General features: G+C 32.6%; 6 protein-coding genes and 1 further gene across 6 annotated transcripts, besides 2 other annotated features; 2 read left to right on the forward strand and 5 right to left on the reverse strand.

Annotated features, from left to right (window-relative positions):
• Nucleotides 1-769: 769 nt before the first annotated feature.
• Nucleotides 770-3784, reverse strand: SEA4 (Sea4p; the record flags this gene model as incomplete). The annotated part of the gene is made up of 1 exon (XM_001644405.1): nt 770-3784. The coding sequence occupies one exon, from the start codon at nt 3782-3784 to the stop codon at nt 770-772; it is 3015 nt and encodes a 1004-aa protein (XP_001644455.1).
• Nucleotides 3785-4071: 287 nt separating this feature from the next.
• Nucleotides 4072-6249, reverse strand: NTO1 (Nto1p; the record flags this gene model as incomplete). Its single annotated transcript, XM_001644406.1, has 1 exon — nt 4072-6249. The coding sequence occupies one exon, from the start codon at nt 6247-6249 to the stop codon at nt 4072-4074; it is 2178 nt and encodes a 725-aa protein (XP_001644456.1).
• Nucleotides 6250-6932: 683 nt separating this feature from the next.
• On the reverse strand, nt 6933-9797 carry Kpol_520p20 (arrestin C-terminal domain-containing protein; the record flags this gene model as incomplete). Its single annotated transcript, XM_001644407.1, has 1 exon — nt 6933-9797. One exon carries the CDS (start codon nt 9795-9797, stop codon nt 6933-6935), a length of 2865 nt encoding a protein of 954 aa, XP_001644457.1.
• A 2594-nt stretch (nt 9798-12391) lies between these two features.
• CPR3 (peptidylprolyl isomerase CPR3) lies at nt 12392-12946 on the forward strand (the record flags this gene model as incomplete). The annotated part of the gene is made up of 1 exon (XM_001644408.1): nt 12392-12946. One exon carries the CDS (start codon nt 12392-12394, stop codon nt 12944-12946), a length of 555 nt encoding a protein of 184 aa, XP_001644458.1.
• Nucleotides 12947-13349: 403 nt separating this feature from the next.
• BET5 (TRAPP subunit BET5) lies at nt 13350-13829 on the forward strand (the record flags this gene model as incomplete). The annotated part of the gene is made up of 1 exon (XM_001644409.1): nt 13350-13829. One exon carries the CDS (start codon nt 13350-13352, stop codon nt 13827-13829), a length of 480 nt encoding a protein of 159 aa, XP_001644459.1.
• Nucleotides 13830-14393: 564 nt separating this feature from the next.
• Nucleotides 14394-17546, reverse strand: Kpol_520p23 (uncharacterized protein; the record flags this gene model as incomplete). Its single annotated transcript, XM_001644410.1, has 1 exon — nt 14394-17546. One exon carries the CDS (start codon nt 17544-17546, stop codon nt 14394-14396), a length of 3153 nt encoding a protein of 1050 aa, XP_001644460.1.
• Nucleotides 17547-21383: 3837 nt separating this feature from the next.
• Nucleotides 21384-21704: a sequence feature (similar to hypothetical protein; correction of possible frameshift sequencing error~similar to Saccharomyces cerevisiae FPR4 (YLR449W) and FPR3 (YML074C)).
• Kpol_520p24 lies at nt 21384-22585 on the reverse strand (the record flags this gene model as incomplete).
• Nucleotides 21707-22585: a sequence feature (similar to hypothetical protein; correction of possible frameshift sequencing error~similar to Saccharomyces cerevisiae FPR4 (YLR449W) and FPR3 (YML074C)).
• Nucleotides 22586-22696: the final 111 nt, after the last annotated feature.

Raw genomic sequence — 22696 nt, forward strand, 5'->3', positions numbered from 1 at the left:
AATAGGAATATCCTTCTCAGTATGAATTCAGATCTCTAACAAAGTTTCCTTTTTCCAACAAAAAATACAAAATGAGGAATGCAAATAAATATAGAATAAAGGGAGTCACTGTGAAACTAAACTAACACCAATAACTAAGATCAAAGCAGAAAAGATATAATTACTTTCTTGAACTAAAAAATACAATAGGAACTTACAATATAAATGTTTCTATTAGTATATGTGTTCAGCGATCAAAAACGGACGTATTGAACTGTCTCCTCGAGTTTCAAATATAATAAGAGTGATAATAGAGAACTAAAAGGAACAAAGTATTTAAATTCAGTTCTTCTTTTATTTTTATTTTTCTAATGAAGAAAAAAAGATGTATAACTGAATCAAACAAAAAATGAATGAATTAAACACACACAGATATTCAACAGGAATACCCCTACACCTCTAGAACCTTTGATTTAACACTAGACCAACTTATAAGTTCCAAATACTTCGATCTATTAAACTATTTCTGTGTTAAGTAAATATATATCTTTCTAAATATTTAAATTTAAATATCTTTAAATTTTGATCCCGAAATTACCTTATATGTGTATATACCCAGATCAAATATAGTTATATACGACAAGACAACCCATATTAAAGAATAGAAGAAATATCAATATTAATACAATGCAATACAATGCCACCAACACTCTGTTTACCATATTATGTCATATATGTGAGTCAGTTAAATCAATATTTAATAGTTCTGTTTACTTCCTTACTTACTTACTTATTTATTTATATGACATTGGCAGTTGCATCCTGGTACGGGACAGACGTTATGCCTTGCGAACCATTCATCTGCGTGACCTGCATGCATACCATGGTTACAACTCAAACAAAAACTAAACCATTCATTCAATCTTAATCTTTTCATATATTTTAATTCTTCTTCAGTCTCAGATATATCATTTAGTCCTTCATTCTTTGGTTCATTAGTATTTTGTGTATCATCAATACCACTTATTGTAAATGGTAAATTAGATGTACCTAATGGTAACAGACAGATTGCGCATCTTGGGAATGGCGCACCACAATGAGGACATGAATGTTTTTGTTTATGCTTTTCTAATGGAGATGATGGTGTTGTGCCAAATACTTTTTTGGCATGCAGGTTTTTGCCTCTAAACGCTAGAGCATCACTACCGATAGCTGTATTAGACGATACAAGATCTTGGTTAGATCCTGCAATCACAGCATTTCGGCCAGAGCTATTTGGTTTGTTGATATTGGCTTTACAATTGACACATTGAATATACAATTGTCTTGGTTTAATTTCTGCAGTGATAACCCCTGTTCTTGTTTTAGACAGTTTAGATCTTAATACATCGAATTTGGCTCTCATCGAAAATAATTCCCACGAATTTAACATATACCTATAAGATTGAACCCAGCAGTCAACTCGTTTATCTTTGAAGTATCTTGGTGACCCAAAGATGGATATCAAAGCGGCACTTTGAACGTCACTCGTCTTGTTTACATATGATTGCAACAAATCAATACCGCTTGGAGTAATACCGGTAAGTATCAAACCTTCAAGTTCACCATTAGCAATGACAGATGATGATGTTCTCTCTAAAAAGGTAGTCAAATCTGCATCATTTAAAAATCTCAATGCAACACCTAACCTTTCCCTTAAAGAAATTGCAGGTTCATACAAAATGTCCCACCAATCATTATCTGCAATAAATGCAAAAATTACTCTTAAATAAGGATCCTCAAATTCTGAGGACATTTTCCTACATTGTTGTCTCCAAGAATTGTTACCAGGTTGGTCCTTATATGCCATATAACCTGAAATAGCAGTAGCAATTAATTGTAATCTTTCCTTCTTGGCAGAACTCAATATTTCAACTGCCTTTGGAATATCACCAAAGAATACAGCCCAAGCAGCAGCTTTTTCATAATTATTACTTTTAATAATTTTATCATACTTCTCTTCATAGTCACCAGGAACAAGATCCCAACCAGACATAATAAGACATAATTTTCTTTGAATATTTTTAGGGGAATCAGAAAATTTATTTAATGGATTCTTTTGTCCTATATTACTTTTATTTTTATTGCGACTTTTAATAATCTTATCCATTTCCTTATTTAATTGTTTGTCTGTCAATATGACATCTTGACTATACCTACGTTGCGTAGAAATACCACTTAAACCATTCCATATACCTAAAATACCTTCATAACCTAAGTCTAAGTTCTTTGAAGCCATTGAACCTTCTTCGACTGCCGCCTTTGCGATTGCTATCCATCTCCAAGTATTCCTTATATACGAATAGTTTTCTAATCCACTAGAATCATCAATCCTTTCAACTGTTGTCATAGGATCCAGTCCATATCCAAGTTTAGCCCTGGTTCGCATAATAACACTAATATCTTGTTGAAGTAGCTTTTTTGGTTTCCATAAAATCTTATAATCAAATGATTTTTCGGTAGAGTGTCCATCATCATGACTATCCTCCTCATCGGAAATTCCTTCTTCATCAGTTTCATTGGTATACTCTACCTGGATGTTTTCCAAGTTTGGTCCATTATCTGCAACGTCTAAATCTTCAAAAGATAAATTTTGTAAAGTTCTTTCGACACGTTGGGAGTTCGATTTTTCTTCATTTTTAGATATTCTCATCTCATCTAAAATTGGAACTTCGCAGTTAGAAAGCATCAATGAGTTATAACTATCAAATACCGTTGTTGAGTAGCTCTGAAGTATTGGCATACGGTATACAGTTCCTGATTGTCTCATACAGAAGAAACTAACCATATTGTTTTCTTTTGGAATATAATCAAATGTGACAACACGATCAAAAGTTGTATTAATATCGTGTACTGTTGATACAAAAAGTTCCTCATATTCCTCATTTTTATCATCATTTTCCAAACATGAGCCTAATCTCCAACGTTTTATTGTATCACCTTGATGTAAGGTAGCAAACTCCCAGTTTCTTACCGTTGACCAACGAAAACAAGAATTCATATACTTTTTTGAAGCTGCACCTGTTCCAACCAATTTGTCAAATGAAATAAGCGGTTGTGCTATGCTTGGATCATTTAATGTATCATGGGAAGTCAATTTTCTTCTATCCCAAATTGCTAATGTACCATCATCACCGTATGTACTGAATTGCCAACTATTAAATGGATTCAGCTTTATATCGTATGATAGTCGTGTAGGAAGTTGGTAAACTGGATTCGAAGATCTAATATCAATCTCTTTAAGGAATTTTGTACTTGCAGCTAAAATACTTGTATCCTGGAGGAACCTTAAGGAAACAATGCTTTCATTAATACAATAGGAAAATGTAGGGTTAATAATATCAGAACTAGTACTCTGATAGTTGGCATCCCAGATTTGCAATGATGCATCATTCCTGTTCCTATCTAAACCGATTGCTACCAGACCGTTAGTATTTATCACTAGTGTATTAATACATCTCATCTGTTTTGCCCTAACTGTGACGTCAAAATTGTTGTATTCATTATCATTGCTCTTAATGATGTTTAGCAATCTCGCATGTCCACTTTTCTCACCAACACCAACCATACCAATCTCTGATTCTGAGAAATCCAGACATGTAATACTACCAAAATCTTTAACAGTTCTTAGTTTAAGTATAGATTCATCGCTCTCATCATGTGGGTCTACCTTAAAATGTGTAACTTCATCTCTTGTTGGATTCACTGAAATATAATCCAAAAGAACATCATAAGACCATGTACTAACCCTCTTTAATAAACCCATTGGAATGGTTTGGCCTCTTTGTTTGCCTTCTTTATACTTATCTGTTTAGAACCATCTTTATACTTTATATCAGATGTATCAATTTTTACCAAAAGCGTATTTAACCATTATTAGATATATTTCCAAGAGTTCGAATATAGCGATAACCATAATTACCAAACAATGATATAAACAAATATTATAAAGGTTTATATACAATCAACGAATAAATGCAAATTATTGTTACATAATATATATATATATATATATGTATATATATACCTGTTCTAAATATATAATTTATAATGCTACCTGTTAAGAAAATGTCTTAGTAATCTTTCTTCTCTTATATTTAATTCCTCAGCATCACTTAGTTCTTCATCTTCCAAAAGAATAGGACCCTTCCATGGCCTTTCTTGTGTTATCATACCATTATTAGGGTCACTAGTGAAATCTTGTCGTATGTGTTTTTTAACATCAAAATCGGATATCTTATTTATCAGTGATTCAAAAAGTTCCTTCGTTTTAGAGGTTTTGGTTAAAAGTAGTCTTGTTGAATCAGGATCTTGTTCAATTTGAGCAAACGACTCTTCCATATATTCTTTAAATTCAGACAGTTTGTTAAATTCAAAGTTTTTGCATCTAACAATCATTACATAATGTTTATTGCTCTCTTGAAATAGTCTCTCAAATGCTCTAAATGTAGGAGATGAAACAAATTTTGATAAAATAGCATTCCTTAAAAATATCTTCTCTGGGGCTCTTGAAATATTGTTAATGTTTTTATCTATTGAATTTAATTTCTCATCCAATTCAATTCGTTTTTTAATCAACTTACTCAACCCTTTTAATTTCAAAAGATCCTCTAAAAGAACGTCGGAAAAATTAATTCTTTCTTTAAGTTGATCCAAGGTCAATGTATTATAAGAGCTACTATCAAAACGGCGAACCAATGGTGCTCCTCTTTTCAACTCTCTTTTCATTGACCAATATTTACAAATAAGATAACAAACTTTATTCGAATGTTCTACCTTGGCTAGAGATAGGACTGATTCCACTATTTGACTAAAAAAATGAGGTGCGATCGGTGTACCTCTATTAGTTTTCCATTTTGATCTGTTAGCAGAAGCAACCTGAGTTTCATTTTTTTGAGGTACTTCAGGAAAAATGTTATTCTCTATTTTGCTTTGATTCAGATCCCTATAATATCTTCTAGTTTTCATGATACCTTCAGTACAGTCATGCCACCCTGTTGGGGAGTGCTTATCACAATAACTTTGTATCATATTATCTGATGACATTTGATTCTGTACAATTGTGCTGACAGGAGTTTTATTAAAATTGATACACAACGAAGCCCTTTTCGCGCAGGTTACATGATATGCAGTAAAGCAATTTTTATTACTACATTGAATACAACTCCCCACTTTTTGATCACATATATAACAGTTTAGTTTCCATCTAGATTTATGAATGTTTTGTATACCTTCAATTGGTTCCATATAATTTAAATTAGCGAAATATAATTCTGGGATCCAAATTGCACATATAACATGCGCCCATGCACCTGCATCAGTCTGTTTAAATGCACCAGTATGACTAGGACAGAGTGCACAATTGACTTTCCTATTTTTTGACACTAAGCATAACCTACATAGCCATTGTCCTTCTGGTATAAAAACTATACCATAACATTCCTGATGAACAGCAACATCGCAACCATCACAAAAGACTATTGCATTCGAATTAGTGCTTTCGGTTTCATTACAAACCGCACAAGCTTGTTCACTAAATGCTGAAGTTCCATCATCTGAACCATATAATTCATAATATATCCTTGCTGTTTGTGTATGATGATCACTTGCTGATGAGTTACTAGAAAGTGAACGAGGTGGTATTTGTTTTTCTAAATGTATCCACTCATTTTCTAAAACAGTCATAACAATTTCAAAAAGATCATTAGTCAACGTTCCTTTACAGTACCTATTATTCAAAAATTGTAAATATAATTCATCTTGTTCATCCATATCATATTCTGATAGAAAATTTCGTTGAGCTTTTGAAATACCAGAAATAGCATTAATAATATTTCTATTCAAATCATTCAAGTTGTACTGATGTATAAATTTGTTAATATATGGTGTAGTCAATTCATTAAAACCCCTGGTCTTATTATTGTAATTTGTAGATTTGTGTATACCCTTCCCTTTAGGTTTTAAAACTTGATTGCTCAATTGATTAACGTTTATTTTTGTTTCTTTAAAATCAGAATTATGTTGATTTAATCGTACCGGTTCAAAAGTAACTTTACCATTAAATATCATTTGCTTAACATGATGCGAATGTACCCTAGACTCAGTATCATTATTGATATTATTTAGCGTAACTATTGGAACCCTTGTATCTTTTCGCAGATCTTCATGAAACTCTTCAAAATTCCTCTCTTCCCTAAGCTTAGGACCATCATCTGTCAATTCACGTCCCATTACTATACAATATCCACTCAACTGATCATTGTACTATTTCAACCAGAAGATTAAAACAGCCCATTCAATCGATACCTCCATTTATGTTCATTTATGCTTGATGTTTGATATATTCAATATTTTCAAGTATATGTTTACGAGGTGATTAAATTCAATCAAATAAGCCCGGGCATCAAAAATTAAGCATCTGCTGTTAAATTTAATATGGTAAATAAAATGGATATCAAAACTGGTTTAAGTGAACAATGTCACATTACTGGTACCTTATTGATTCAAATGCTAAGAATGTAGTTTTATAATATATACATCTATATATTTATTATGTCTATGTAAAGAAAGTTTGAGAAATGCTAAAAAGTTCAGATCACAAATTAGGTTATATGAATTTCCATAAAATCTTGATTAAAGATTGTTTTTAGTTTTTATAAGTCATGAGTTGAAAAGAAAAAGTTATCACGATTACAGGTACTTTTATTGAACCATCTTGTTACCATATCACGATGATATTACTTTTCTTGTTAATGTCTTTCTAACGAACTACATCATCGTACTTTGGAGGTTTTGGGTATCGTTGTCCGCTACTGATGGTAGACTGCACTTCTTCATGTTTAGCTTCGATTCCTTTCGAGATTCCTACATTTTGAGTCAGCGTATAATCTTCTTTGAAGAGAGGATTATTACTTTCAGGGCTCTTCGCACGTCTTGCGGCTTGTAGTTCTTTCAACTTCTCCGAAACTATGTGATAGTGCCGTACTGCCCGTCAAAACATCATCAAGATTGTTGTATCTATTCCCACTTTCAGTCCTATTCATTGTAGTATTTTGAACTGAACTGATATGGCCTCTTGATTCGGAATGTGGCATCGAGCCACTAGGCCCACTGATTGACGATTGTCTCGATAGCGTTAATTGTTGAATATTTAAGTTATCACCGTAAAAATCAGGTCCCATGTTAGGTGATCCTAATGGAGATAATATAGGAGAGGCAACCGGAGAAGCAGGAACTGATATTGCTTCTTCAAATGTGGGTGGTGAAGTTAACACCATTTCTTGAGGTAGCAATGGCTCACTTGTAGCGACAGCATACGTTGGGAGTTCAAGATTACCACTGTTACATAATTCAGAAACCAAAAATATAGGAATGTCAATCAAAACTTCGTAATTTCTAAATCTTTCTGGATCATTTGCATCAGGTCTACATATTCTGAACATAATTTCTAACTTATGCCTGCTATGAATATTTGGAAAATTTAAACTATCCAAATATAATCCTCTTTTTGCTTTGTTCAACTTAGTATGGTATTTGACAGGTATTTCTGATGAAGAAGTGAATTTAGTCTCGTGATATCTTGGGTCCTTAATAGAGGGAGAATCAGGCTGTTTAGCATTAAAAGATGATCTACGGCCAGCCAAAAACCCAACAATACTTCCTTTATGGGACTGGCTATCTTTCCTTGATACTTCTGGTACAGCTTCCATATTAAAAAGATCAATACCGTAAGGTGGGATTGTTTTAGCAGTCTTTTGATCTAAATCAGCATATTTTGGAAACTCCAAATTTGACAGTATTGTAATCGAATCATTGAAACCAACTATTTCTTCATGCTTCTTATCTTTACTCTCCTTTTTGATGGTACTATAAGATAGTAAATTTTCGTTTATACAGTTATCAATGATCTCTTCCCTAATTGCCCGGGAACCTTTTTCTTTAGTTCTGATTTCCAACAGAGCCAAATTACGATCTTTCTTTCGCCTTGATTCAAATTCACTATAGTATGGATTATATGGGTCCTTGGCTAAAATATCAATTTGATCATACTCATATTCTAAATTCTTACTAACGAAGGTAATCTTTTCCACTATGCTTACTCTAATACGTTTCACACTAATATTTTTAATTAGTGGAGCTAATTTAATCTTTATAGGAAATTTACCACTAAGCGGAACAAACTTCTGTCCAAAGGAAATTTCATAGGACAAAGCATTTGACCAAACTCTATTGATATAAATTGATTTATTTGCTGTCGAAAGTGAAATAGGAGGAGGTGCTCTTACAATATTAATAGGATACTCTGTATATATCCCGTTTGAATTATCTGAATCTGACTTTTGAGAATGAGATTGTATATGAAGTTGTTTTTTAACTTTGTTGAAGATAGAGTTTCCTTTAGATGCATGATTACTACCGTGATCTGATTCATTAATTTTTGAATGCGAAGTAGAATTCTTGTCCTGAGATGGCATGTCACTTGCTCCTGTAGATAGCGGATTGTCTAAAGTCTTCATGGCAACACATAATCTATAACCAACTCTTGCTGAAGGAAGATATAATGATTCAGGTATATGATTTGTGAAAATAATTGGCAAGATAAAAACATAGTCACCAGGGGCTAGATATTGGGGAGACTTTGTATTTAAACTTTTTAACATATTCTGCTTCGTCTTTTGTTTATCAATATAATTTTTGTTTTGATCATCCAAATTCTTAAATAAAACTGTTGGTCTTAGTTCTGATTTATTCTCCACTATCTTTTCTGATTTCGAAACGTTTGAAGGAACAAATAAATTAAAGTTATCTGAAGTCAATGACCAACTTGATGAACCTGCATGGTACACTTCTTCTTTGAATGTTTTAGTTGGCGGTACACCGTCATGCCAATATATTCTAATTCTTGAACATAAATTAACCTTGATCTCAGATAGTTTTAATTTTTTCTTTAAAGAAAGAATAACAGCAACTGTATAGTTTGTCATCGAATCGTCTACTTCCAAACTTGGTGTAGTTCTCGATTGATTCATCTGCCTTGCGTTACTACTTCTCGACGATCTAGCACTTGGTGTAGTTAGATTGTTATTGCTGGTACTAAATTGGGAATTATTTGTAATTGAAGATGACTGAGTATTTGCCCGTTGCATGTTATTTGCATTGTCTGTATTAGTTGACTGGCTAATGGAGCCAACTTCTGTTTGGAAATCCAAATCATCGCCAACCAATCCATTTAATCTTGATAAGTATTCGTCATCAGTAGATGACATAGTTGGTAAAAATACACAATTTCCAGAAGTTGCCACTGAAATCTGGACATTTTGTTTATCTATTACAACTTTCTGAGGTAAGAAGCCTCTCTCTAATAAATATTCAGTTAGGAATTCTTTTCCAAAGGAAATTTCAGAGCCTGGTATTGTTGGTGAACTTGAAGCAGAGTCATTAAATGTAATTGCATCAGAACTTGACGATATGACACTGTCTCTTTTATTATTATGAATTGGGTTGGGATGAGAAATTGAATTAGTACTATGTCTACGATTTTTACCACGGTCATCAATAATCGGTTGTAGGAGGTTATGTGATGAATGATTATTACTTCCATGAATACCACGAGGTGAAATGCTATTTGAATGACCTGTAGATGAATGGAAAGTGGTATTTCTTCTTGGCCTATTAAACGGTTGAGGTTCTACCGGTGAACCTGTACCTAAAATCGATGAGATTGCATGTCTTATTACAGAGGGCTTCCTATGAGGAAGATCTGGGTGATTAGCTGACATGTTTAATTAATATATGAGTAACTTTGAATATATGTTAATTCTAGTATTGTATAGTGTTTCTTTATTATTACTATCCCTATTAATAGTATTATTATTATTTTAATGTTAAATATCTCTGAAAAGTTTGCTAAATAGCGTGAAGTCTCTTGAAGACCTTTAAAATGAAAAGTTAACTAAAGGGACGATGTTTTTAATGCTAAGAAGTCAAAAAAAATGTAATATAATATAATGGAGTGAGTCGAGTATTGGGATGAAATGACAGTTTAATCAATACACCTAGGACTTTTCAATATCAAGCTATGATTCTCAATTTTTTGCATTAACGCAGTCTCTTAAATATTACAATCAGCGTATAATTTGAATATATCTTTCCCTAGCTAAAAACCGATAATGCTGCTGCAACAATGGGGAGGTAAAGCAATTAATGTTAAAATATACAGATATACCAGCCTTGAAGCTTTGCTAGAGGGGAGTGGGTGGGGGTGAATATACTATCAGCCAGTGTCTTATTAAGAATGGTTCCTAAGTCTTGTTACTTACCCAAATCTGCGAACTTGATAAATAATAATAATAATAATAATAATAATATATATAGGTATAATACTCTGTTTAATATAATTAGGTTTAAAATAAAACAAAATAAAAACTTAAAGCATATATAGCATATGCATATTGCAAATAAACAAAATAGTATCCCTGTTTAAAGAAGAGGGATATGAGAGGACTGGTAACTAATGTGTGCTTTTAATTCCTTTCTTATGAAGTATTGTAACGAAATAACCCCACTAACAAACAAGAAAGAGGGAAAACGAGATAGTTAGTTGCTAAGATGATCCAAGATATTGAGCAAATGGAAAAAAACTAGCAAACAAGAACGAAAACGAAAACGATAACAAGAACAAGAACAAGAACAACAATGGCAATGCCAATAATGGGATAAGTTATTAATCATTAATTATTAATTATCATGAATTACCATTAACAAACAATCAATACAATGTAAACGATAATATTCCAAGAGAAAGAAGATCGAGGAAAGACAAATGCAAGACTAAATCAAATCAAATGAATATAAAGAACTTTAAACTTCAACAAGTTGACAACTAGCAAATAGCAACCAAAATATAAGAAAATGATAAGTTTTCCCCTATTTGCTTGCCATACCATACCACATTTATGAAAATAAAACAGACAAACAAACATAATAGTAGATGCACGAACACATGAAATGATTGAGACACTTCATTATAAGCAAGACACATATCTACCATATATTCAAACACTCATTACTTAATTATCAATCAATAATCGTGTCAGCTTAAAACAGAACAAGAACAGAATCAATAACGTCAATGGAACGGAACGATTGAATAAGGCAAAGGGAGGTTTAGTTATAACGATTGGATTGATCAATAATTATTGAAATTTATTCAAATGACGAATTATCGAATTAAGCAAACACTCTTGACCTTTCAAATTGAGGTTCTTCAGGTTATCTGAGGTTCTGGTTACGGATATAATTGAAAGCAACACTCAAGAACAGAATGGTAAAGGTTAAGGTAAAGGTAAGGGTAAGGGTAAAAGGTGGGAAAGATTAAAGATTAATTGATGAATTGGTGGTTACAAGATGGTTTATGTTGATTAATTGTAGATGCCCTCTCGAGAGCAGAAGAAGCTTCTCAGTTTCAAGGTTAGGAGGGATTACATTACAATCAAGCGAGCAAGGCTTTGTTTTAATTGAATTGAATTTATCTGTTTGATCCATTTAATGGATTATATCAATTTGCTAAATTTAAGCCTTTAAACACTTGCGGGGAGGAGGGGTTATTGTTGTCGAGCATGTCAGTTGTTAAGGTTAAAGTTAAAACTGACATTTGATTTTTATTCTATTTTAGTTACTTCGTTGAAATCATTGTTTCCTGAAGGGCAGAAAGACTTCATTATCGTTGGTTATGCTGTTCTGTTCTGTTCTGTTCTGTTCTGTTCTGTTCTGTTCTGTTCTGTTCTGTTCTGTTCTGCCTGTGTGGATGGATGAATTAGGACAATTGACTTAGCCTTGCATGGCTTTCAATGCTTGCCTCTTTGTGAATTGCTCAATTAAGTCAGTTCGAAAGGGTAATGTGTTGGTTGTATTCCCTTTTTGATAGAATTACTTTGGTCAGATCCTATCCCTCTATAGTATAAGAAATAATAAAGGATATTTGTATATTGTAAGTGAGTGAGTGAGTGCATATGGCTCTGGTTATTATGGGGAGAGATATCCAAGGGCTAAAAACAAAAGAGAATAATAATCAGTGTGGTGTATGGGTTAGTTTCACTGGAGAATTATTTATACTTCGAATAACATTTTAGCCTTGACGACCAACAACTGATTCATCCAAAAAATAATTCAACATACATACACACTATCGTTCGTCTTTCACTAATGGTATCATGGTCTTTGAGAATTTGACAGATATATAATAATGATAAATTGGTCTAACTTGGTCAATTGTATTGGCTTATCTCTAACGTCCTCCTAATTTTAAACATTGTCGATATCCAAAATACCATTCCAGGAAACCGAATTCCCACCCCCCCAACAACTATAAACAATGTTCAAACGTTCTGTAATCTCACAAACTCGTTTATTCTCTTCCACATCTGCTAGATTTGGTTCAAAGGTTTATTTTGAACCATCAATCAATGGTGAAAAAGTAGGTAGAATTGAATTTAACTTGTACGATGAAGTTGTACCAAAAACTGCCAACAATTTTAGAGCTTTATGCACTGGTGAAAAAGGGTTTGGATACAAGGGTGTTCCCTTCCATAGAATTATTCCACAATTCATGATTCAAGGTGGTGACACTGATTTAGCAGGCGGTTACGGTGGTAAATCTATCTATGGTAGTAAGTTTCCTGATGAAAATTTTGAAAAAGTCCACGATAAATCAGGTTTGTTATCAATGGCAAATGCTGGTCCAAACACAAATGGTTCCCAATTCTTCATTACTACTGTCCCATGTCCTTGGTTGGATGGTAAACATGTCGTCTTTGGTGAAGTCACTAAAGGTATGGATATTGTTAAAAAAATCGAATCCCTAGGTGACATGAGTGGTGCTCCAAAAGCTAAAATTGTAATTGAAGATGCTGGTGAAATTAAAGATTGATTTCTTTGGCTTCTTGCTTCAACATTATCATTTGAACATCTTTCAAAAACATTTTAAGCCAGTACTAATCCTATGCCTTCTTTGACCATCAAAGTGTGGATTTTTTTTGTAAATATCTTTTTATATAATTCTGTATAACAAATTACTCATAATAGTAAACTTATATTCCAGTAAATATGACATTCTCGATCTATTCATTTATAATAAAGCTCTTTTCATCCACTTCTTAATTTATCTTGGCATTTTCATACTTCATCAATTTGAAATAATTCGAAAAATTCAACCTTATATATTAAAACAAACAATCATAAATCAATGAAATGGATAAAGCCAAGGAAAGGTTGGCATTCAAAGGATACGTCTTAACCAACCAGCTTACCAACTAGTTAGACGAAATACAATCATGGCTATATACTCTTTTTGGATCTTCGATAAACATTGTAACTGTATTTTTAATAGAGAATGGACCTTAGCTGCTGATACAAATAGCGGTACTATGAACTCTAAACAAAATGAAGAAACAGCCAAACTTCTGTATGGTATGATCTATTCTTTACGTTCAATTACTCAAAAATTATCAAAAGGTTCTAATACTAATGATGTAAGAAGTATATCCACTGGGAAATATAGAGTTCATACCTACTGTACTGCCTCAGGTCTTTGGCTTGTCTTACTTACAGATTTCAAACAACAATCATATTCACAAGTACTTCAATATATTTATTCACATATATATGTTAAATACGTTTCTCACAATTTATTATCACCTCAAGACTTTGCTGACAATGAATCTGAGATGAGAGGTCAAGGTATAAGGAAAATTACAAACAAAAAGTTCTTACAATCATTAGAAGCCTTTTTAGTACCAATGATAAATAATTAATGCCACTTCAAATAGAAACTATCATTCATCGATACATAATTAATAAATAGTTATATGTATATATAAGAACTTAGGATTATAATGTCATTTACAATGTAGATTAATTTAAGTTTTTGTACTGGGAAAATAATAATAATATATATTATCAAGTTAATTACCTTTTTTATTTCCATCTGTATTTGAAATTAGGCTTCAATTTTTACACATGTATTATTAAGATCATTTTTCCATAATATATATACATATATTAAGTCTTATCTCCATTGGTTAATGTTTAAGTCCCTACGTTATATAAAAGTTTAACAGCATCGCTTGATAAATCCTACTTCCTCCCATTTGAATCTTAAGATCTGATCTCACTAATAATAAAATAGCTAAATAATTATACTTCTTGTGAAATAGTAAAATGCTAAGGGATTCTGAGTGATGCTGAGTTCTCAAATAATCTCGAACCTTAAAGTAGTTAACTTGTATCACTAGTTTGTATTACTATATAGTGCAATTATGTAAGGCATACTATAAGACCTATGAAGTATTTAATACTTTATGCTAAGCAAAGACAGATCACGATTTAATGCATGATGTGATGCCATTAGAATTATTTGTACCATTCTGCGAATTATCTGATTTATTGGCGCGATTATGAACCATATGACTCTGAACTAAATGACCAGCAGCAAGGGCAGCACATAATGATAACTCACCAGCTAACACAGTACTAGCAACTATCTTGGCAAGCTGTCTTGCATTTGTTCCTGGCTCGGTAGAGTGTGGTCCACGAACACCTAATAAATCTAACATTGCAGATTGTGGTCCTAACACTGTACCTCCACCAATTGTACCCACTTCGATGGAAGGCATCGATACTGAAATTCTAAGATCACCATTTATTGCTTTCATCAATGTTATACAGTTAGAACTTTCAACATTTTGAGCGGGATCTTGTCCTAATGCTAAATAGACAGCTGTTACCAGATTTGCCGCATGCGCATTAAATCCACCAACAGAACCAGCCATGGCAGATCCAATTAAGTTCTTTGCGATATTTAATTCAACAAGAGCATTCACATCACTTTTTAGAACTTTATTTACAACATCACCAGGAATTGTAGCCTCTGCAACAACACTTTTACCACGACCTTCAATCCAGTTAATTGCCGCTGGCTTTTTATCTGTACAGTAGTTACCAGAAACTGAAACAATTTCCATATCGCCCCATCCATATTCATTGGTCATTTGATGTAAAGAAAATTCAACACCTTTTGATATCATGTTCATACCCATCGCGTCACCAGTAGTTGTTCTGAAACGAATAAATAACAAATCACCAGCCAAGGCAGTTTGAATATGTTGTAATCTTGCAAATCTAGATGTAGAATTGAACGCTTTCTTGATTTTGTTTTGACCTTCCTCTGAGTCTAACCAAATCTTACAAGAGCCAGCTCTTTGTAAAGTTGGGAAACGTACACAAGGCCCTCTTGTCATACCATCTTTAGTTATAACTGTAGATACACCACCTCCTGCATTTATTGCTTTACAACCGCGCATTGCTGATGCAACTAAACATCCTTCGGTTGTGGCCATTGGTATGTGATAAGAGACACCATCAATTATAAGCGGACCGATTATACCAACTGGTAAAGGCATGTAACCAATAACATTCTCACAACATGCTCCAAAAACTCTATCATAATCATAAAATTTGTAAGGTAGTCGATTTGTAGCCAATACTGGTGCGTCAGCTAAAACGGAGAGAGCCTTACGACGTACAAGAACTGCGCGAGTATTATCTTTTAGTTGCTTTTCCAATGAATATAAAGGTAATTTATTGTTGACCACCAGTGTCACAACTTCTCTATTTTTCAAACTTTGAACATTACCTTCTTTCAATATTGTTTCTAACTCTTCTAAAGGTCTTGATGACAGTATATTTGTGTCACTATCGACATCATCTGTACTATAATCTTCCTCGGTAGATAGTGGGGAGTCAGTAGCAACTGTTTCTGCGCTTGAAAGGGGAGAATAGCTTGCAGTTCTTTGCTCTATTAGGCGACTAGATATAGATGGACCACTCTTTGGTGATGATTCGATTTTTTGTCTTGCCTTTCTCTTTTTTAACTGAACTGCGGTATAATCAGAATGAATTCTTGCAGCATTCAATAAATATACATTAATTGACATACTTATGACAAATGCGATTAGTATCATTTTGCTCACAAATCTATCTCTGATTGCAAAACTTAAATGTTTGAGAAATTTAAATATAACATCTTCTACTTGATGATATGGTTTCATAGGTTGGTAATATTGCGTTGGGGCAATAGAAATAAGTACATAATTATTTTCATCAAAAACTCCACTTGAAACAAGGAAATCTGGAAGAATTGGTTTTTTCTTATCATTGGAAAAAGGCTTTTGTAAATTGCCATTCTTCCATCTGTCACCAAAATTATAGACATTTAATGAGATGATTAAACCTACAATAGAAAATTTTGCTAATTTGATTGCAAAATCAGAGTTAAGGAAAAAAGTATTCTGATTACTTTCGGAAGCACAAATAATACTTGCGGTTGTCGCTGAAACACCTTCTTCTTCTAAATTTTGTTTTATAATAGTAGACTTATGGATGGTGTTGATCTCTAATTTTAAGGAAAGGATTGCAGAGTAGAAAGTGGTAGTCAAAACCAATCCATAAACTAAGATCAATGCTGTTAGCATACAAAAGTTTGTCAACACTTCCAAATGTCTGGCATAGATTCCGCATGCCATGAAGCCCACAATACAGAATAAATAATCTTGTACTAAGTGACCTCCTTCTTCCATCATTGCATCAAATATGATTTTATCAGTAGTTTCTTTGTCTGATATTCCTAGTTTGTCAAACATTACTAAAATATATTCTGTTAATTTAATCTTATGTTTGAAGCCAATAGCTACTAGAATAAATGGTAAACCCTCAAAGAAATTTGAAGCAGCAATTGGTTTATCGACAATATAAGGAATTGTATACAGCGCTAAAATGATTGCACAGCTAGAACTGACAATTGCTGATAAGCTTAACCAGATCTTTGAGCCAATTTTGTTCATTTCTTGGTATAAGTTTAATAATGTGTAAAAGACCATCAAATAAGAGGTGACGATTATCCATAAATCAAATGTTTCAAAATTATAGATCATTTCTAAGATATTTTCATAAACTGAGACCAATATATTTTGAACTTTAAAAGTATATTTTCTATCATTGACCAATCTCCATTGTGTGTTATCATTGGATAAATATTCGGATTTTATTTCTGTATTTTGTTGTAAAATATATTTGCTATTGTTATTTTCGAAAACAGTATTGCCAATTAACGGGAACAAAGAAGTTGAATTGCCGCCATCAAAGGTTAAATTGAACAAATAATAATGGGAGTGTACATTATTCAAATTTTTTGCTTCATAACTGGATAATAAAATCCAAGAATCTTCTAGTTGATTTTTGTAGTAGTGAGTACATTCTTTAAAAATTTCATCAGAATTTAGAAATGTGTTTGCTATTAATCCTTTTGAATTTAATGACCATACTTCGAAATAATATTGAATAACTGACAAATAGGCAGCGGCGGAGATCAACAACGTGATTAATATCACATGAATAGGGTGTCTTGCCGATAATCTCGAGACATGAGCTAAAGGCACAGCGGCTTTTTTCAATTGAGGAAATAGTAGAACCATGGTTATGAGATTTTTGGGTTTAAACTAAAGCCCAAAAGTGTGAAGTAAAATGAGGACTACAGTTGTAGTGGGAGATGAAAAAGAATTATAAAAGTCACTGTTAGGAAACTTTTCGATGGAGGGAAGAAAAAAGAAAAGATCAATAAAAAAAGGGTTTGATCTTTAATTCTTATTGTCGTGAGAATAGTTTCTTGTTGGAATTATAATAGATGATGACTTTAAGTATTTTACTTCTGGACCTTGATGAATTCGATTGAAATTTAATAAGAAAACAATCAAATAATTGAAACTTTTGTAATTTTTCAATGGTTCAAGTTAAGAGCAAATTGAAAGGTCGAACCAAAAAAAAAAATAGGATGGGAGTGGAGAGGGAAAAATAATTTCAATCTGAAGAATTGATCGATCGATAAAACAATCAATGGATAAATCGATAAAAAAAAAAGTGTTGTTCCTCTTGAAAAATGTCAATAGGATGCCAGTTGACTAAATTTCAAGAATTAAAAAAAAAAGAACTTTTTTAGAACCGATCCAACAAAAAAAAATGTAAATGGCACACACTCACGCACGGTACACACTCACAACAGAAACCAAGATATCAGTTCTGGTGAGAATACAACCAAAAGTATAACAACAGTTAAGAAGAAATTAACTAATTTCTTTCCTTCCTTTTAAAAAAAATCAATTAAAAAAAAAAAAGTAAAAAGAGAGAACTCTAATAGTAACAATCTAGAGGTCGGAATAAAAGATGGGGAAATTCCCTTTATTAATGGTTGTTGACGTCTTCTTTTTAAAAACAATTATTTTTTGGTTTTAAAGAAAAAAATAAAAATAAAAAGTAAAAAAGGTTGAGATTTCCAACAATGGCAATTGATTACGTCTCTAGGACACCGGAGAACCAAAATTCTTTGAATGAATAAATGTATATGTACGGAAAAAGAACACTTAATCCAAAAGAAATTGCTACCAAACCAGTGGAAGTGAAATTTCCGACGGAGGAAATATTGTTTTTGGTACGACGAGAAGCGATGAGACAGTCTCCGATACGGTACGGTACGATGCGATGCGATGCGATGCGATACGATGCGATACGATACGATAAAGTGTCTGTAAAAATTTTATATTTCCAGGAAAGTGAAGTGACAACGACAAAAAAGTAAGTTATCTCTCTTTCTTTCTAGTTTGCTTCCTATATATCAACGTCTCAAAATAAAGATTCTTCTCAGTAAGTTTCCTTTGTCAGTGGGAAAAAAAGAAAAAAAAAAAAAAAAAAAAGAAATCAAATAGATTTGCAATGATAGTTATTGAAATTTTTGTGTTAAGATGATCCTCTTCAACTATTAACAATCGATTGATGGAAAAAGAAGATAGTAGAGGGACTGGAAATGCTTTAGGGAAAGAACTTGACCAGACAGGGGAAGGAAAGAAAGAAGGCAAACTAAAAATGTCAGAATTTCTTGTTGTTTAAATAACTTACCGAAAAGAGGACCACACTAGTACCAAATCGGGAATAGTAAATGGATTGAATGACTTGAGATAAGGGTGCGAGTGCGAGTGCGAGTGCGAGAGTGAATCTATATCTAAATCAAACGTGCTATTCTTATCGCTCTTGTTCTTGTTCTTGTTCTTGTTTTTGGTGTCACTGTTTAACCTAAAAGGGGAAACGAGATGACAGAAAGTAATGACTGATATCAACAAAAGAAAACAAACAAAGATGAAAGAGTTGATGGATCTGACAGAAAAAAAAAGTATGTTTTTTCTTTCTTGCGATGATGGAGGACCCTGTGCTATGAACAGTTGGGGTTGGGATGGTGTGGTTGGCAATATATAAATTAATAAATTAATAAACAACAAAAAAAATAAGGGGAGGGGACGAGATGAGATGAGTTTCAGGAAAGGAAACTGATAATCTCGCGGGATACGAACTCTTGGCTGTTGGATGGCAATTGATTCAAACAGCGGCTAAGTTCTGGATGGCAGGGAATAATAAAGAATCGGCTAACTGTGTAGTATTAGAGGTAGACGATTTCTGGAATGAAGGGGTGATGATTCTTGGGTTTCTTGAATGTAACCTATCTATCAAACTATATAAAGGGATGGGAACAAAAGTAAAATGTGAAGTGAAAGAGGGTAGCACTAATATAAGTTTTTGTTTTGTTTTGTTTTGTTTTGAAAAACCTATTAGTCTAGTCTCCTCACTATGGTATAATATGGTGGGCAAAAATTGATTAATAGTAAAAATTAAACTTTCAATGACTTTTAGTGAAAGAAAGAGTAATTTGTAGAAAGTTTATTATTTCAGTTTGCTTGTTGTTCTCGCAGTAAATCTTGAACAACTCTAGAACTTGATTGACGATCAAAATAAAGTAAAGTAAAGTAATAAAATAAAATAAAATAACTTTCTGAGTTGTAGATAATAATAATCAACTCCTTGTGCGTTGTGTGGTTTTTACAGAATAATTATAGAAAATAAAGTAAAATAAAACAGGATAATTGATATCTGAATAGAAGCCAGCTTCTAAACAATAAGGATAACCTGTTGGTGTAACTTTTTTTTTATTAATACTATAATATTAAAAAAAAAATTTAGAAAATATAGAACGTTAAAGTAGAATAAAATAAAGGGAAGAAAAAAAATGTACAGTATATATTATTAATTTTCCTTATGAGATGTTCTTAATACAATTCCCAAGAAAATAATAAATAAATAGATAAATAAATAAAAGTTAAATTCTATAATCTCTTGACCTTTATGCTATTATTGACTTTTTCTTTCCAACACTATCAACTGTGTCTTTAAAATAATAATATTATAATAGTACTAGTACCAGTAGTAGTAAAAGTAAAAGTAAAAGTAATAGTAATAATAATTGAAAAGAACAAGAACCAAATATCACAAATACTTTTGTCAACAACAACACAACAACAACAACAATAATAATAAGAACAATATATGTGTCTTACAAAAATTAAAAGTAAACAATTAGAACGACAAATCTAACTCAGGTTTCTTAATTCAAATTACTCTTTATATACAATTGGTCATTCAAATACTTGACTAATCAGTCGATCATTGTGACGAATCTATAAAGGAATGATCTTCAATCATGCTGAACTGGACAAGTTGAACAAAACAATGACAATGACAATGACAAATGTGTCTGTTCCCTAATTGACTACTCTGAAAAGAAATAGACACACGCCTTAGGCAACAGATCGTATACTATACAGTAAACTTTATTAGCAATCTACCTGACACCGGTCGGAATGGTGGGGAAATAAAATACAGAGATGATCAAAGCTCAGCTTAGCTTACTAACATAACTATAAAGCAATAACATAACAATAAAGCAATAATACAAGATTCTTCTACTATTGTTGATATCTTTTATTGGAAGCTCTAGTCATTGTTTTTTCAAGTTTTAAAGGTTTGTATCTTGGTTTTCTATTTGTAATCTCTCCAATTTAGGTATTCTAAATAGTCATATACAGATGTACTGTAAGATGCAATACTGTGAGATCTGACACCTGTTTGGTTTTTGCATCTTTACTTCCAGTTAAGCAACCGCCAATTCATTCGATTATATTGTAGTGTAATTGCAATCACTTGTTGTAATGATTCTTTATCCGTTGAATGTATTTAGTCATATCAATCTCTACTGATACATTGCTGTGTCGATAATGTACTGAATAGATGGCTCAATTGTTTTACTTTTAAACGTTGTTTCTATTGTGTCTTATTATAATATATATATATATATATATATGTATGTATATATAAATGTGTGATAGAATTGAATGTTTGTGTTATTTTTTGTTTTAAAAAATCTAGTTTTTCATCTATTTCATAGAGACTAATTTGACATCGAAAGTTAATTCAGAGTTGGCTGGAATACCTGGCAATGCTTGTTTACCATAAGCATATGGTGCTGGGATGACAATTCTACGTTCACCACCGACTGACATACCAGCAACACCGACATCCCAACCTTTGATGACTTCACCATGACCTAATTTGAAGGCAAATGGTTTACCGCTAGTGTTCTTGTCAAATACTTTACCGTTCTTCAATTTACCAATATATCTCATACCAATTCTGGAGGATTTCTTAGCTAATGGACCCTTACCAACAACTCTGTCTTCGACAATAATACCACCTTCTAAAACTTTAGTCTTTGGTTTCTTGGCTTCTTCCTTCTTTTCTTGTTTCTTCTTGGTTGGACCTTCTTCCAAATCTTTCTTGAATTTACCTTCTTTGCCTTCTTGGCTTCTTTGGCAGGTTCTTCAGTTTGCTTTCTCTTTTTGTCTTGTTTTTTCTTTTGAGTCTTGCTTTCTTCTTCAATCAATTCTTCGATACGGCCTTCGACGTCGCTGGCGTCTTCTAAATCATCTAATTCATCATCAATGATTTCGTCTTCATCTGGAGTTAAATCATATTCACCTTCATCAGAATATTCATCGTCATAGTCGTCTTCACCTTCTTCATCGCTTTCTTCAAATGGAGTGTCAAATGGATGTTTAACAAAGTTACCGGTTAAAGAAATGGCATAAGAACCAGTGACAACAAATTGAACTTCTTCTTCTGGAGCAATAGTCAAATCAATAGCTTGTTGGTATTGGGATTCTGGAGACAAGGTTAATAAAACATATTCTTCAAATTCGTCATCTTCTTCTTCAGAATCTTCTTCTTCAGAATCTTCTTCTTTTTCTTCCTTCTTAGAGTCCTTCTTAGAGGCCTTCTTGGATTCCTTCTTGGATTCCTTCTTCTTTGAAGATTTAGCTTCTTCATTTTCTTCTTCTTCTTCATTGTCCATTTCTTCTTCATCGTAATCACCTAAGATGTCACCTTCATCATCAAAATCTGGGTTTCTCTTAATCATTCTTAAAGTAGATGGCTTCTTTTCATCATCGTAACTTTCTGGGTTCAAAGCAGCCATAGTAATACGGACAGTGACTGGCATGGTAACATCGATGGCCGGAGTTGGAGCGTATGGCTCGATATTGACACTGTAAGTGGCTAATGGCAACATGTCACTCATCATGGAAATTTATTTTTTGGTTAATTGATGAAATTTATTGTAACAAAAACGAGTTCCTTTTAACTTTACAGTTAATTACAAATTAATTTTGCTTGAATCGTTTGATTGCTTGTT

The sequence above is a fragment of the Vanderwaltozyma polyspora genome, genomic scaffold (genome assembly GCF_000150035.1).
Source record: "Vanderwaltozyma polyspora DSM 70294 KpolScaffold520 genomic scaffold, whole genome shotgun sequence".
Lineage (NCBI taxonomy): Eukaryota > Fungi > Ascomycota > Saccharomycetes > Saccharomycetales > Saccharomycetaceae > Vanderwaltozyma > Vanderwaltozyma polyspora.